The 16816-nt window shown below is 38.9% G+C and overlaps 1 protein-coding gene across 1 annotated transcript in view; it reads left to right on the top strand.

Annotated features, from left to right (window-relative positions):
• LOC139728750 (uncharacterized) overlaps window positions 1-16816 on the top strand; it is a 278601-nt gene that overhangs the window by 183388 nt on the left and 78397 nt on the right. The window contains exons 71-74 of the mRNA XM_071639694.1: window positions 8111-8271; window positions 9915-10112; window positions 11600-11926; window positions 15206-15522. Of these exons, the coding sequence (XP_071495795.1) occupies window positions 8111-8271; window positions 9915-10112; window positions 11600-11926; window positions 15206-15522 (1003 nt within the window). The remainder of the gene's footprint in view (window positions 1-8110; window positions 8272-9914; window positions 10113-11599; window positions 11927-15205; window positions 15523-16816) is intronic.

A 16816-nucleotide genomic window follows, 5' to 3' on the forward strand; every position in this document is an offset into this window, starting at 1 on the left:
TGCTGTGTGCCGTTCAGGATAACAAAGTTGGGAGCTGGTCTCTTATTATCTACCGACACACTGGGAGTGATAGTAACCATAGCATGGTATAGGTGTATGGGCAAGGCAACCCGACGTCATATCAGAAAGCCACATTTTGGAGTGATTTTCCTCATATTTTTGTGTGTAGAACAGCGCAACATTCATCGTTTTTTGGAACTACAGCAACAATATTATTTCTTGTTCTTTGTGTTTTTTGCGTGTGCCGGACTCGGGAGTCCGCGTGCCGATTTGAATCGGCACTGCGTGATGGAGCGAGAGCTATCGACAGGATAAAAGCGGTAGGAATTTCAGTCAAAATTGTTGTGTGTATGAATGTGTGTGTGTGTGTGTGTGCATTTGTGCGTGTGTATACAGGAAGTGTGGATGAACTATGGATTTACTGTATAAAGGAAGTGTAAAAGCGTAGATATATGATCATGGCAATTAGCACATACATACATTGTACTTGTGTCTAGGACGTGAATCCTTCCAACCCATTGCCTGTATGCCACAACCCTAGCAACTCATATCAAAAAGCATTTGGTAATATGAGAATCTGGTAGCAGACTGGTTAAACAATGATTGAAGCATGGAATTCAGTTCAGATATTGATGTCTAATTCAGAATGTCAATTTTAATAAATCTCCCTTCTACTGAATACACCAAAATATTTGGGCACAGAATGTCATTAAATAGGAAACATTCTCTGCATAGTTACATGCATGCCAGTTTCAAGTCATCAGTTTTATAGAGGGTTAAACAGAGATACACTGTACTTGAATTATTGAGACCTTTATTTGTACAGTCTAACACTCATTAATGCATTTATTGATAACAGCTGATAAAGTAGCCTGTTAAAAGTGAAGTTTGATTTGTGTATAACATTTTTTTTTTTTTAAAGAAGAGAAGTACAACCTGTACCTTACTTTTCTTCAATCTCAACAAGACTGGTGTGATTATATTGACAGTTCTACATGAGAGGAAACATTATGCTTGACATTATTTGATGTTGTTCTCAATAAAACTCCGCTGAGCGTTTGAAAGTGAAAGGCGTATTAAAAGTTGAGCTACCTGGGGCTTGGACAGTAAAACAGTGACTCCCAGCGGAGGCTAATTGCTTAATCTCTGAGAATGCAGTCTAGTTTTAGTACTGCCTGGTCTGCCTCTCGTAAAGATGGGGTATGAAGTTTGGAGTACGAGGTTTGAAGGGAATGTGCAAATGGTCTGGTAGCTGCTGACATGCGTGTAGTAGGGGAAATAGAAAAGGAATACTGACAGTTTTATTGAAAAAAAAGTTGACTTAAAAAAACCCCAAAACCCTAGGTATGATGTGTTTTGTAATATTTAGTGCAAAAGGAAAAGGGACAAAAAAAAAAAGAAAAAAAAACCCTTCACCGTTTCTTGCAAGGTACTGTAACTGCAATCTAATATTTTAGAATTATGAACAAGGCTCTTTTAAATGTTCTCAAAAATCTGTAAACAAAGAGCAAAATGTTCTCTTGAGTGTAAAGTCAGATGATAGACAAATGATAGACATATGCACTAAAAGAATGATACTTGCACACAACACAGAGGGAATTTGTAATGCATTTTGGGGGGTTAAGGAATTCCATTTTTTGTAGACTACGGACTTCTTAAAGCAGCTTGGCTGGGTTCTATGGCATTCCGTGAATAGCAAGAATTTTATGAACAAAACAAATATACATTTTTTCCCATGAGAGTTACATTGATATCACACACACAAAACACACATATACACACACACACACAAACATATACTTTCAGACACCCGAGTTGTGCAGTTTATCTCATACACACACACACACACACACACAAACACAAATGTACACATCCATGCATGTGCATTATCGCAAGCAAAAAGCACAGTACACAGGGGTACACACACACACAGGGTACACACTCACTATGGAGCTGCAGTAGACACACAGACAGTGTGCGTTAAACCTATACCCACTCCCTCCTACACACACACACTGTGCACAGCAGGTGCAGTCCATTGGAATGCATTGCATTGCCCATATTAGGCCCTGCCCTTTTGGCGGACAATATGGACACAGGGGAGAGAGAAACAGAGAGGGAGAGAGAGGGAAAGAGGAGGAGAGAGGGAGAAAGAGAGACCAGCTTGTCTGGAGTGTATTCTTACAAGATCCTGTTCATTGTGTAACCATTATGTAGAAGATTAGATGCTATTCAGTTACTAATTGCTAGTTACCTCCATAGTCTGCCGGCTTGACAGTCTTGACATACAATGTCATTATCTTAAACACACCACTTCTCTGTCATACTTCTTCAATTTAGTTTTCCTTCAGAGATTCTTTCTACATGACTGTTTGTTTGTTTGTTTGTTTGTTTGCTCATTTTCCATCTGAGAAGATGGTTGTTGTTTAAATATGATTGCCTTTTTTCTCTCTCTCTCTTTATAAATGCATTCTTACAATGCTTGTCTTTCCTTATCTACATTGTAATGTATAGTTGAATATTATTATGGTTCCTCACTAGTAGGAAAGCTGTTCTGGTTGGATTACTTGATTTTGTTATAATAGCTTTCTGTGTAAAAAAAAGAAAAACAGTTTAAATGAAAGTTTTGGTTTCAGGGCTAATGACATGTGCTATTTAATTGAAACATGTTATGATTCATTCCTCCATATAATAATCACCTCAGTGTGGGAAAAAAGGAAGAATTGTTTTTATTGTTACCATTGTCATTATACACCTTCAGATAACAACCACGTAGGGAGGCAATGTTCCCCAACTGATGGCTTTAATAGCAAACTTTCCTTCCTTGTATTCCCTTTGTTTTATTCATCTGTTTTGTAATGTACATACTTAAGTTTTCTTTGTCTACTAGTGATAAGTTACATGTGTATTTCACCACCATAATTTAACCAACAAATACATGTAAAGTGAATACAAGTATGTTTCTGAAAAGAATATTCATAGAGTTTTTTCTGTTTTTTTTAAAGATATTGATAGGATATTAAGAAGGTTTCTTGTACTTCTGCCACTTTTTGTGACTGTATGCTACTACTGCTATCTAATACAACTATCTATATACAACTATAATATAAATACCAAATGTAATAAGATAACAACAAATACAGTTATAGAACAAAAAATCTTCTGGTCCGCCTTGAACCTGTTTCTCTAGGTCCCCTATTAGCAACAGTCATGGTGTATAACAGATATGCATTGAAATGTGTTTGTATATATTTGAAAGAAGATAGAATTCACACTGAAAGCACCAAATACATTTATTCTTGTAGGTTACAACCCATTCACTCTGTAATCTATTTCAAACTAATCAATGAAGAACCAGATTATGATGTCATAAGCATTTGTTGCTATAGAAACTGCTTCTGAACAACCTCACCTGGCCCAAGTGTTTACACTTGTACGCAAGCTCCTGGTTCCAACCCAAGCTGTAACAAAAGACTGTGACATCATCACTTTGGTACTCTACATGTATATGTTAAACCGTATGCAACATTCTAACCATCTATTTCAAAGATGCCGATCCATATTCATTCTAACCACAACAGAACAGACTTATTTCAGAATCCAATGAGTGGGAGGGATGCATGGACTGTGTAGTGCACAGTGTACATTGTACTGGCAGAAATTGGCTGGCATTCTTTAGGTACTTGTAGCATGAGTCAGTTGGACAGGCCATGCATACACCCTTTTAGTGTCTGTGACTCTGCTAATATGCCAGGATTGTTAGCCAGCTGCCAGCTTTGGCCACCCCCATTCTCTGGCCGAAATGTCAAATTGTTGGCAGCGTGTGGGTTCATAAGGTCCCAGGGCATGTTGCTATTTCCACATCTACAGTAGAAATGCTTGGATGTAATGGTGTTGTGACTCAGTGGTTAAGACTGCAGACTATCGATGACAAGGTCCCTGGTTCAAGTCCCCTGGCTGTGGCAGTTGTGCCCCGAGGCAATTAAGGCACTTTGTATCCTCATTTGCCCATTTCTTTGGAGGGGACTTGGTTGCTTGCTTGTACAATGTATTAGCTTTCAGTGCTTTTTTGTCATTGCCACATAAAACATATCAATTCAAATCAAGATTGAATCATTACCATATGCAGTGGTATCTGTACCAGATATGTTGAGCAGATCTGGGACCTGTTGCACAAAACTCAGGTTGATTTTTAACATATTTTTTTTTCCTATGTCAAAGTCAGTGGTATCATCATACTAACCTGAGATTTCAGCTCTTACTAGAGTTTTTCTCAGGTTAAACGTTTATGCAACAGGCCTCTGATGTCTTATGACACTGTCCACACGCTGGACATCACTGAGACACGTTGTATACCACAACAGACATGTTGAGTTGTTCATTTTTTTTTGTGTGTGTGTATGTGTATGTCTTGACTGCATGGTAGTGATTTAAAGCTTTAGGCTAGATATGCCATTATTCTTTGTGAAAATGAAGAAAGCTGGAAAAGCCTTATTGGCTACTCATTGCTGCAATCACCTGTATAATTGATAGTTGTCACCAGGGATGGTATTTTTAAAAAAGATGACTCTTGGGAAAGAAAACAAATCTTATAGGAATTTTTTGGACCTGTGTAGCAATGTTTTTTCATGGCTGAGTGATTGTTTGTTGTTAGTTTTGTCAAAGAAAGGCTGGACCTTCACCATTAAATGTGATAATCAGTCACACTTAATTTTGAATGGAAATTAGTTATGAGATTTTGTTCAAGTTTTAAGGTTTCCACAAGTTGAAAGTTAAGTTCATATCAGCAGTTGGTACAATGTACAATAAAGGATGGTACATTTAGTACTGAAAATACAAAGTGTGTTAATCATTCTACTTCTCAGCTCAAAATGCAAAAAAAAAAAGTTTGTTCAAAGGCAGTATTATTGAAAAAGTCTTTAAATCAGATGTCAATGCTGATTCCAAAGGCTCATCAGACATGTAAGGAGCTCCCTTTAGCCATTGATGTGAAAAGAGTACAACAGTGTTAAGTGTTACAATCACCTTTGTTTCATGCTTAACCCCAGGATCCTAGCTTAACTTGTCCTAACTATCTTAACCCTTTGAGGACGAGTCCTGAGTATACTCGGGCAGGTGTATGATGGGAATTGCGTGTTGCAGCAAAATCAGTTCATCCTCAATGGGTTAATTTGTCCTAGCTTGACCTAATTGGAGATATACTGTACCAAGCCCACTAAAGCTTAGAAATACATCTACAGCCGGGAGGCTTTGATGCTACTTACACAAGGGATTGGGGATATTAGATGATCTGTATTCATCAACAATAAGACAGTTCCCAGACATCTGCACCAGTCGGTGAACATAACACAGTAAGGGTTAGTCTGCTAAAAGAATGAAGAAATTTGCATGCGTCTGGCAACTTACTAGTATGTAATCTACATTTGTGACCGTGCATCACAAAACCAACAAAAAGTTGCACCCCTTGATTTTACGTGAGGACTCCAAAAAGGTGAAATGAGTCAACCAAGTCAATCTTGAGTTTTTCATATTTTCTTAAAGAGCTTTTCTTCTACATCATTCTGAAGTTTGGGGTCATAAGATAAATGGGAAAGTGTGTTTTTAGCAGTTTTTCTATAACCCTATTTTGCTATGAGAGTAGTGTGATCAGGTATATTTTAGAGGTTCCTTTTCGGTTCCTTTTCATTTCTTGGAAACCCTTTGCACACCCTTCACTTTCAACTCTAATTACTTTTGAAAGGACAGTGCTAATGCCTTGAAAGTTGGCATTAATCTTGAACAGAATGTGTTGATATCTAGAGCATGCTCAATTTCAGTTTAACCTGATAATCCCTTCCTTGTTCTTGTTACGATAATTTACATCCCATGTTTTGTCCCATTCATAGCACAGCCAGCACGGTTTGGTAATGATTAAGTGCTTGAATAGACCCTGTACTTCAGAACCTCTTTCTCAGTTCTCAGTTCTTTTCCAGAGTGTGTGCTTTCTTTGCAATATTTAGATAGGTTAGGAAAGTCCATTTGATTTGAGTTATACATCATTTTAAAGCTTAGAGTATGCTCTTTAAGAATCTGCCCTTCACCAGAAAGGTTTTGTGATGCATTTATATCTGATGTTCCTCACGTCATTGTGGCATAACTTTGTAAGTTATTATAGACAAATACATTTTATAATCAATGCTCGAAGGGCTTTACTCTCATCAGCTCTATTCTTGTCGTCATCTCACGGTCCACTTGAATGACATCACCGGCGCCGTGATAAGGAATCGTCATCTAGGAATGTTTGATTGGGGCCAATAACGTCACAGCGGATGATATGGATTATGACCCGCCGAGCCGATGGATGTTAATATGTCGAAGGGGTGGGGGGGGGTTCGAAGATACTACAAGAGGTTGAAATTGTGTCGAGCAAACATGTGTAACCCAGATGTGCAATTTTTAACTGCCTTCCAAGAATCAAATCATCCATGAGTGTGCAAACTTATCACTCAGAGCTGTCGTAATTTGTCGAAAGATTAATTCCGGGGCGTAGAAAAAAGAAAGAGACAGAGAAAGATGGAGAGGGAAAGGAACTTTGAAGTAAACCTGACGTGTGCTTTGACTTATAAGGACAAATACACTTGATCAAGGACTTCAAGAATACTTGATACTTGATACTGTACTCCCTCTCGCAGCTCCAAGAAGCTATACTGGGATGAACTACACATGTGTGCCATTGGGAGGTGCCACAGTGATGATCTCTATTTACAATAAAAGTGTGCACTGTGCGAGTAAAATATGAATGCATTCTCCTTTAAAGGATGAGTGATCCAGAAGAAGGCTGCAAGGTTGTAATACAGGGGGGAGCAGCTTCTCTAAATGTTGTCAGGGCGGTGGCATGCACAACTTGACTAGGTCATGTTAATGAAGTCGTCACACAAGAAGAAAAGAGAAAGAAACAGCTGCCTACCTTTCTTGAGTCTCATATTCCCTCCAGTGCATTACTGTGTATAGTCAGAAATTTTGGCAAATTTTGCAAAGGCCAAAGATTTGCGAAATTAAAATGCACAGGGAAGTTCTTGTGTACACTAAAATGCATTGAATGCCTGAGTGGCAGTTGGCAAAAATTTAATGCCTCTAAAAAGGCCATCGCCTCCAATTTCGGAAAATTTCATGCTGCAAATATTTCTGGTTTTGCAGTATTTTATCAAATTAATCAAGCTTTATGTCGTAAAAATATAACAGTGTGGTATATTAAACTTTCACTTCCATTTTTTCCGAGACATCGTGAGCAGAGCAAGGGTGATTATTGCGATTGTGAATCATATCATTGTCATTTGGATACTTGTGCAATATTGATTTTGATTGCGACGATGACTGTTGTAACGATTGTGAGTGGTGATATTGTCAACATGTAAATGATGTAGTGATGATGATACTAGTGCTAATGGTGAGTGATGTGACAAACATTGTATTTACAGTGATAATGTTGATGATGATAATTTAGTAGAATTCCTTTACAAAAGTATACATTTTGAATCTTTACACGGAAACTTTACAATAGTGATCATCTGTCCAGCTATCCACCATGTATATCTGTTCTATATTCACATTGATAGCGTAAAATCCCTGGACACTAAAAAAGCCTAATGAAAACATACTATGTTATGTTTATCTGTAACCACGATCTTGATTTTCTATTGTTGTGATGTATGATGATCAGTCAAACATGAGTTCTGTTGCAAGAATAGATTAAATCTGTTCATCTACTTTGGAACCCTTCAGCAAACTGAGTAGTGAGGATACATAATTCTGATTTGGTTGGAAATTGTTCCGTAATGATGACATAATGCTCTTTCTTAGACATCGTACAAAACTGACCAGATATTTCTGGGCAGTGAGTGTAACAACACTTGCTCTGCTCATTTTTTTTCTGTGTAACCCGTTGAGGATGGGCTGATTTTGATGTAACACGCATTTCCCATAGACATCTGCCCGAGTATACTCGGGACTCGTCCTTAATGGCTTGAAGAGTAAACATCCTTGGCCGTACCTTATAGTCATTATATTCTACTTTGTGGTGGTATCTGTGAGGTACTCATCTTCATGTTCCATTTTCTTGTTCAACCCTCAGCATTGAAACTACCACCACCACTACCACAAGGGTTGTGTACTACACCCCTGCCATGAGTCGGGGGCGCATTGGCCAAGAGGAGGCGCCAAAGTTCACCCAGCCCTTGAAGAGTGTGTCCGTCAAGGAAGGCCAGGCAGCCACCTTACAGGCCGAGGTCAAAGGTCAGTCTCTCAAAAAATTTGACACTAAAATTTGCTGACCACTAATTGTCTTCTGTGTCTCATTATACACCCACCCCCTTCTCATGCCCTGATCTTCAGATGTATAGAAATCTTTACTGACATTTACTGGAATAATCTTAGAGTAGTTACATTATAAAGAGTGATTGCTTGTGCGCGTGTGTATACAAACTACATATCTATATAGATTGAAATGTTACATGGTAATGTGTTGTTATCATCATTATTCTACTGGATCAGTAATAGATATAGAGACATTTCATATTTGCTGTGAACAATTTCCTATAGAAGATTTACTTGTATTAGACTCCTTCCCAGCCACCTTCAATAGAGCCATACAGATTTGATTTGTTTGAAATGAGAGAAATACTGTGTTCCTACTCAGATCCCCGTACTGCTGTGATTTAAAAGATAGTTATTGACATAACTTGGAAAACTGGAGTAATTATATCATGAAGTATGATGATATTTATTGACTTTGTGTGTGTGTTTGTGTATATGTTTATGGGTGTCTGTAAAAGTAGGTTGATTTATACCTTGTACATGTACATGTATAATGTATGTGCCAATGTGTTAGTCACTATCATTGTACATATTTACCTCAATTAGCAGTAGATTTTAGAGACAATATATATTTGCAGTGAGTCATTTACCCCCAAAGATCTACCTGAATGTATGTGTATTCAGGCAAGCTATATACACTGCACCAAGACTCCCCTCTTTTATATTAAAAGACTGTCACATTTTAAAAATTTTCTTTCTTTCTTATTGCTGTTTAAAATGAGTTCAATGCTGTGGCCTTACCCGAGTTCCTCAAACTGCTGTATTTCATCACAAACATTTTCCAGAAGATGATTTGCAGTTGTCTTATAGTGGCACTGACCCAGGACTCAAGAGGGCGCTGTTGAATAGCTTAATGCTTGCTGCCATCCTCATTTTGAAGTTTGACAATGTCAAGCTACCGTAGATCACCGTCAATCAAAGTAGAGGGCGTATTGCGTGTGCTCCCTTTTGCTAAGGTACAATAGTCCTTCACTGCATACCTATGTGATGTTAGTATAGTACATCTACGTGCATGTTGGACTGGACCAATCAGATCGATCTCATGTAGATCAGGATCTAGTCTGGTACTTACACAGCAGTCCGTCAGCTTCTGGTGACATGGATTCAAATGCAAGTTTTTACCGCTACATGTACAGATGTTGTGTAGACGTAGCAAGCAAACTTCAACATGTCCATGTACACGTTTTACAGTGTATCTCTTTGGAGGATCTGTATGCTGTAGATGCAAACAGTCAGAAACAACAGCCAAATCAAGAGACGAACTGAGATTGACATTATTTGGACCATTCACGATTCACAACATACATGTACTCAACACATGAATCAGTTTTATGGAGATGTTTGGAACATGGCAGATACATAAGCATGGGTCTGTGCAATAGTGCCCTCTTGAGTCCTGGGTCCATTAACAACCTTTAAATGTCCACCTGCAGTCTCACTGGCAAACCCAGTGGTTGTGTGTGTGCCGTAATTATTCCTAACTTCCTCCCCCTTCTTTGTCCTCCTCCTAACTACTCCACCCTCCCCCACCCCTCCCCCCATCCCTCCCCCCTCCCTAACAGGTCACCCCGAACCGACCATCAAATGGTTCAAAGATGAGAAGGAGCTGAAGAGCTCGCCAAAGTACAACATCAATTTCGCGAAGGGCAAGTGTTCGCTGAAGATCAGCAAAACCTCCGCCAAAGATGATGGCCAGTACAAGTGTACCGCCGAAAATAAGACAGGAAATGCAATGTGCTCCGCCACATTGCAGATCCAAGGTATGTTTGCGCCGACTTGAAAAACAAAAAAGATGTAAGTTCTGTCCTTGGTAAGGCAGGCTTATTCACATGGTCTTGTTTTGCAGAATCATTTCATCCTTATGTTCAATGAAATTCTTTTCAGTGTTAATTGGTACTTTTTTTTGGGGGGGGGGGGTGGTGGGCTAATTTGCTTAGAAGCTGTAAGAAAAGCATTTATTATAACTTTCCATCTCAAAAGAATACTTGCCAAAGATGTTTGGACGTCTTATTTATTTTCTTGTATGTGATGTTGACCACATGACAGATTTAAGCTCCAGAACTTGTTATTATTGCACTGTAGAAATCAAGAATGTGATTTTCTAGACAAGATTTGTCAAGAGGATGGACCCTTCAGAAGAGATATTTTGTATGGCATGGATGCCACAACTGTGTATCATACAGCCAAAGGTATACCAAAAAGCCTAGGCTGTTGAATTTCAAGAGTAAAAACCTTAATGTAGAACAATCAGATTCAGGTTTGAATGTATAATACAGACTTCAAACCATCTGCACAGCGTCCAGGTGACTTTTAAACTGTTCAGAATGGTTTATAAGTATCTATGCATAGATGCAACATATGAAAAAGTGTTACATTGATTCACACAGAGTATTAATTATGATATCCATTCAAACCCCCTTTTTCCCCAACAACTGTACAAGCAAAATCATACTACTACATGAATTGGATATGATTTCATCATCACATGTGTGTTTCAAAACTAATTCTAAAAAAAAAAAAAAAATGCTACTATCCAGAAATAGCAAAAGAATTAGAGTGTTATTCGGTTCTAACAAAGGTCATCAACATGGAATGTAAATGTACATTGTATGTTCCTCCCAGTTAGTAGAGTGGCACACAATACTGTATATGCCGAATATTTCTCGAGGTTTTTATTTTCGTGAATTCCGCGAGTCGGCTGCTATACGCGAAATTTAAAACGCGAAAATGTTGACTCTGATCCTGATATGAATGTGACGTATGCATACACATTTCTCCGTTCAGTAAAGGACTCCACGATCGCGAATTTAAACACTCCCGAAATCGTCAGGAAATCTCGATTCGTGAAAATTTAGACTCACGAAATATATGGCATATACAGTATGTTATTGCGTCGTTAATGGTGCCCTACGTAAGAATACAGAAGTACACTTACATCTGTCCTAGAATTTTCTCAGTTTAAGGTCCTTATGAATACACAAACAGACTGGTACGCTGTGATCCAGCTTCTCTGCTCTTGAAAGCAGACTGTGTCAAGCACAATACGATATGATCAAAGATTACAATATGTTAAATGTAGGCTTTCACATTGGTACAATGTACATTGTAGCTGTGGTGGCAAATTTGTGACATGTTTCCTGTAGTGGAGCCAGTTTGCTTTGCCAGAGTGAGGTACAACTGTAGTCCATGTTTTATTTGGTATCCTAGAGAAGAGAGTCAAAAAAAGGTTGTGGGATTGTGTTTTCAGGTGACTCCAAACCAGGAGACTCTAAACCAGGAGACTCCAAACCGCCTGAAATCCTCCAAGTCCTAACCGGCCAAGAGAAAACCGAGGGGGACTCAGTGCGGTTTGAGGTGCGGATCACCGGCACCCCAAAGCCGAGCGTTCAGTGGATCCACAATGGCGACAAACTGGAGAACTCCATCGACATCCAGATCTCCGAAGAGGGTGACCGCTACATCCTCAACATTCCCGAAGTCTTTGATGAGGATGCGGGCGAGTACTCGGTCCGTGCCGAGAACGCGGCGGGTCTGGCCACCTCGCAGACGGTGCTTGTCATCAGGAGTAAGTCCGGTACGCACCCCACGGCGCTTCTCCGTCGAAGCCTGCACCTTCATCTTCACCTCTCCACGAAACCGCATCCACCATCGCAACCTCCCAACTCAGCAAGCTCAATACACCCCTCTTTCTCTATCTTGCATCCCTTGACTTCCTGACTTGCATTCCAAATGTCTAGCCCTGGTGATATATTCATGTGCATGGTATTCTTACAGCTTGGCTTCAGATGGATTACATCTTCTCGTCCATGTTTGCTGGAGAAAGTGTCTCATTTTCCTCCGCCGAAGCATGTGTGCAGGAGATACAATGTCTGGGGTCTGGAGTTGTTTGGTTGTTAGACTATAGTTACCTCTACATGTATGTATTTATTGCTTGCTTTATAGTTGGAATGCGCCATGACCATTCATTCCACAGATACACCTTATCATATATACACCTACATGTACACATTGTATGTCAGTACACTTATGACATCCCTGCCACTGCCACTATGCACAGAACTTGTTGATGAAATATTTGTCATTGAAAGAGCCAGATGGTCATGCAAGTCATATTAAACAGAAAGTTTGAAACAGATATCATTGACACCATGCTGTGATGCTCAGTGTGTCACCTGATTAGAAGAGTAAATCAAATCTATGAAATTAACCCGATGGGGATGAACTGATTTTGCTACAACACCCATTTCCCATGGACACCTGCCCGAGTATACTTGGAACTCGTCTTCAACAGGTTAAACTGTTGTTATGAAACTTCACAAAGATTCATCGTCAAACGCCAGTGTCATACCATTATGGTCATGGTGCAATTTCTTCGTCTAATGCAAAAATGTCTCCAGGCTTATATGACCCCCTTTATCTTTCCTTCCATAGCCAAGGAAGCGCTACAGTCAACTACACCTTTTCTACCATTACCCCTTGGGAGCTGTCAGAACCTGGCACTGTTTCAGTCTCATTGCTTTTCTTCTTTTTTTTTCCCCATTTCTTACAAAGCTTTTGTGGTTCCCCACCTCTGTGAAATAATCACTTTATCGTGGTTTGCCTAAAAATGTCTGTCTTTACCCCACCTTTGACCTCTCATTTCAGAAATCTTCAAATTTTCTAAAATTTTGCTTCAAATTCACATCAGTCATTTATTCCCCCCAAGTGTCATCTTTCATCATGCTGTGGTCTGTGTGGTCAGTGTGAGAAGCATAGAGTAAGATGCAGCCAATCTTGGTTTCTCAAATTTTGTGTCTATCCCAAAAATGTCTGTCCAAGACAATCAAAATTGAATACCTTCATTGAAAATTCAGACCAATGCCGAAAGACTCATCTCACTTTTGATGTCATTTGGTAAAGACTGAAAGAAAGAAATGCTGATCTTTGTTATTCATTTGTCATTATAATGACCATCGAACAACAAGCTTATATTAATGTAAACAGATTTAATGTACAGCCAAGGTGCTATCGGTAAAGAATTACAACATGATTATTAATTTTTCATGGGACCTATTACTACATTTCTGGTTGAGCAATATACAGTAGGTACATGTACGTGTATATGCTACCACCCCTGTGTTAATGGAGAGACTTGGAAAGAAGCTTTGTGACAAATATTGCTTCTGTCAAAAATATGGTATACGCAAACCCCATTGCAGCTGCAAAACTAGCCGAGCTTTGTGTCAGTATGGTTTTAGAAAGTAGTTTTAGAATTTGCAATAGTGCCCATGTTGAATAGTAGCCTCTTGCTGGGAACTTGGCTTTGACCGGCAAAGAATGTCTTTTATTTTTACGCTTAGTATACGGCAAAAATGAGGAAGATTGTGCAGTGCAGTGACAGTACATTACTTTTCTTTTCGGAGAAGCTTAAATAATTTGTAGTAAGCAGCCAGTTTCAAGCAGATTGCATGATGTAGATTATCTGTCTACCCTTCAGTCTGGAATTAGAGTAGCTGAGTAGATAGTCTACATGTGTGTGTGTGTGTGTGTGTTTACAGTGATTTGAATGACTTAAAATGAGTATTTCACTTTGTGATTTTAATGATGTTGCTCTTTTAATGCCACAGAATTTCATGTACAAGACGATTTAGTGGCAGTGTGCAATACTGACGTGTTTTGCAGAAGAAAAGTGGTTGAAGAAAATTAGCAACAAGAATTGTGTACATGATTTACAGTAAGAAAACTGTATTGTATGTGTAATGTAATGACAGCTTTTTGAGTGAATGCTTGATAAAGTGAACAAATCTGAATGTATACATTTAGACTCTTTATAAAGGAAGTCAGTCTTCTATGGAGTGGTTTCTTGTACATGTAAATGTTTGTAGCAAAACTTGGGAAGTTTGAAGTGGGTCCCTGGACTGTTGTCTGAGATTGGCTAGCAATCATGATATGTGGTAACCAGACAGTTTGATACACATGAAGAGTTTGTTTGCAAAAACCGATAAGTCCATTTTTGAAGATTTTGAAGTACGGTCTGTGTCATAAAGTACAAAATAATACCTTTCAAATGATTTATTGGTCACTACATATAAAGGTATATTTTTGAAGTTATGGTCAAAAGAAGCAAAAATTTTCATATTATTCTCTTTATTTTTCTTGACCTTTAATCGCAAATATCTCCATTTGACAAATATGGACTTATTGGTTTTTGCAAACAAACTCTTCACATCTTCATCAATGATCCATCTTGAGATTGTGGTCATGTGACATACACTCCATGCTACCAGTCATGACTTCACTCAAGTATGTATTCTTTCATGCACAAGATTATGTATTGCAGCAATATGAGCACACGTTGAGTACATATTTTTGTTCCACGTAATCAACATTCATAAAACATTCCATTTTTTAAAAAAGGAAATAGAATGTATTGCTTTTATGAGCATATGTGGATTAAGGCAGAAAGTACAGAGGCATGGATGCTGTACAAAATTTTAGTCATACGTGTATACAAGTACAAGTACCATGTAAAGTCAATCTCTTTTTATCCTGGAATACATGTACCTCGTACCATCTGATGTACAAGTTTACATTACTTGAATCCATGTGATTAATGATCACCCTTTTACTTTCTGCAATCAAATGAGATTTTTTATCACGATATACATGATATACACTCATACTCACCTCATTTCTCCCTTTTGCAGTTTTCTCTTCTCACTGTGTGCTTCAACATTCATTCATAGGTGTCATGTATGCAAACGTCAAGTTGTGTGTTCACAAAAGTACACGCACACATTAATAAGAACATGCTGGAGCATATATACATTTATGTTGACTACCTTTGGGTGTTCCATGTCCTTCCATCACATAGGTGCTGCGCCTGCCGAGGAGGTAAAGCCACAACAGCAAGAGCAGCAGCAACAACAGCCACCACCACCACAACAGCAGCAACAACAACCGCCGCAACAAGCCAAGCCCAAGGCTCAGGAGGTTCCACCACCCTCCTCTGAGCCCAAGGTGCAGCAGCAACAGCAGCAAGCAGAGAAGCAACAGCCACCACCACCACCACAACAACCCGAAGCGAAACCAACACCACCACCACCACAGCAACAGCAGCAACAAGTCAAAGTTCAAGTGAAGATACCTGCGAAACCAACTCAAGAGAAACAACCACCACAAGCACAAACGGTATACACATCACAGCATTTGCATGTCAGGAATTTACCAGAGTATACTCGGACTCCTCCTCGACGGGTTAAGATTGTACAGCTGTAGGTCTTGTGGGAGCTTGCTTTTAAGCATTTAAGTTCTTCCTTTTGACAGTGGTTACAGAGTAAATCCAAAAGACCAGTCACACAAAAATAATGCAAACTGTAATGCCACGCTAAATAGTAAGAGTCTGTTATGCACCTCATGCCAAGTATTATCCTTAAAGTGTTGAGGACAGGCTGATATTGCCACAACACACATTTCCCATCAACACCTGCTAGAGTATACTGGGGGCTAGTCTTCATTGGGTTAAATAGTGTATCAGTTCATCTTATGCATCCACTCGTTGCTTACACTACTCCTTTTTGTTTAAAGGGAAGCAGTCCTGAGATTTTCACTGTACTGATAATTAAGAAGAGTAAAAAATATAACCTCTCACTAATTTATACGCGTGGACATCAAAAATTGTCTCCGTACGCGATTTTTAAAAAATAATTCCTGCAAGCGATCGTGTAAGAGCCTACCAAAAGGTGCAACGTCATTGATGCCCTACTCTCAAGTTGACAGCCGTGCCTCAGAAAACCAATTTAAGTGTTCAAAATGATCATATCTGATTTTTTCATAAAATGTGACAATACGTGGTTTTATCATTTCAAACAAAATATTTCAAGCTTATTTATATATACAATTAATATAACAGTAAATAGTACACATGTATTTATAAATAACTAGGGATGACGAGCAGAACACCGCTGGAAAGAGTTGTGCATCGATGACGTATGACTCTCCGCCAAGACTTGCTCATTTGCAGAGTCACACTTTTTTAACCAAAATGTACGAGCTTATTTGGTGATTTGAAAGTTTGTTTTTGATGAAAGTAGTTCATTGGAGGTACCAACAACAACATATTTTTTTGAATTTCGTGAGAACTGCGTCCCTTTAATTGATTTCCATTGTAATGTAATGTATGAATATTCCAGTGTTGCAAATCAAATACTGTAAAAGTGGATATTTTCGCGCTTGGCCCGGTAAGAAGAGTTTCGCATGTTTTTAATTCCGCGGAATCAAGACATCGACTACGGGAACACATGGCATGCAAAAATATTCGCGTGCTTTTATTTTCACGCTAGCTTCTGGTTGCGTGAAATGCGCAAAAATTTCAACACCGCGAAAATTTCCACTTTTACAGTATCCCATTTTATATCAAACCTGTGACAACATGTGTGCAGAGACTACTCAGTCACATCAAACAGGCATTTGCTGTGGGCGTATG

The sequence above is a fragment of the Diadema antillarum genome, unplaced genomic scaffold (assembly GCF_040938485.1).
Source record: "Diadema antillarum isolate AM-2024a unplaced genomic scaffold, OU_Dant_1.0 scf00000019, whole genome shotgun sequence".
In the NCBI taxonomy this organism is placed as follows: domain Eukaryota; kingdom Metazoa; phylum Echinodermata; class Echinoidea; order Diadematoida; family Diadematidae; genus Diadema; species Diadema antillarum.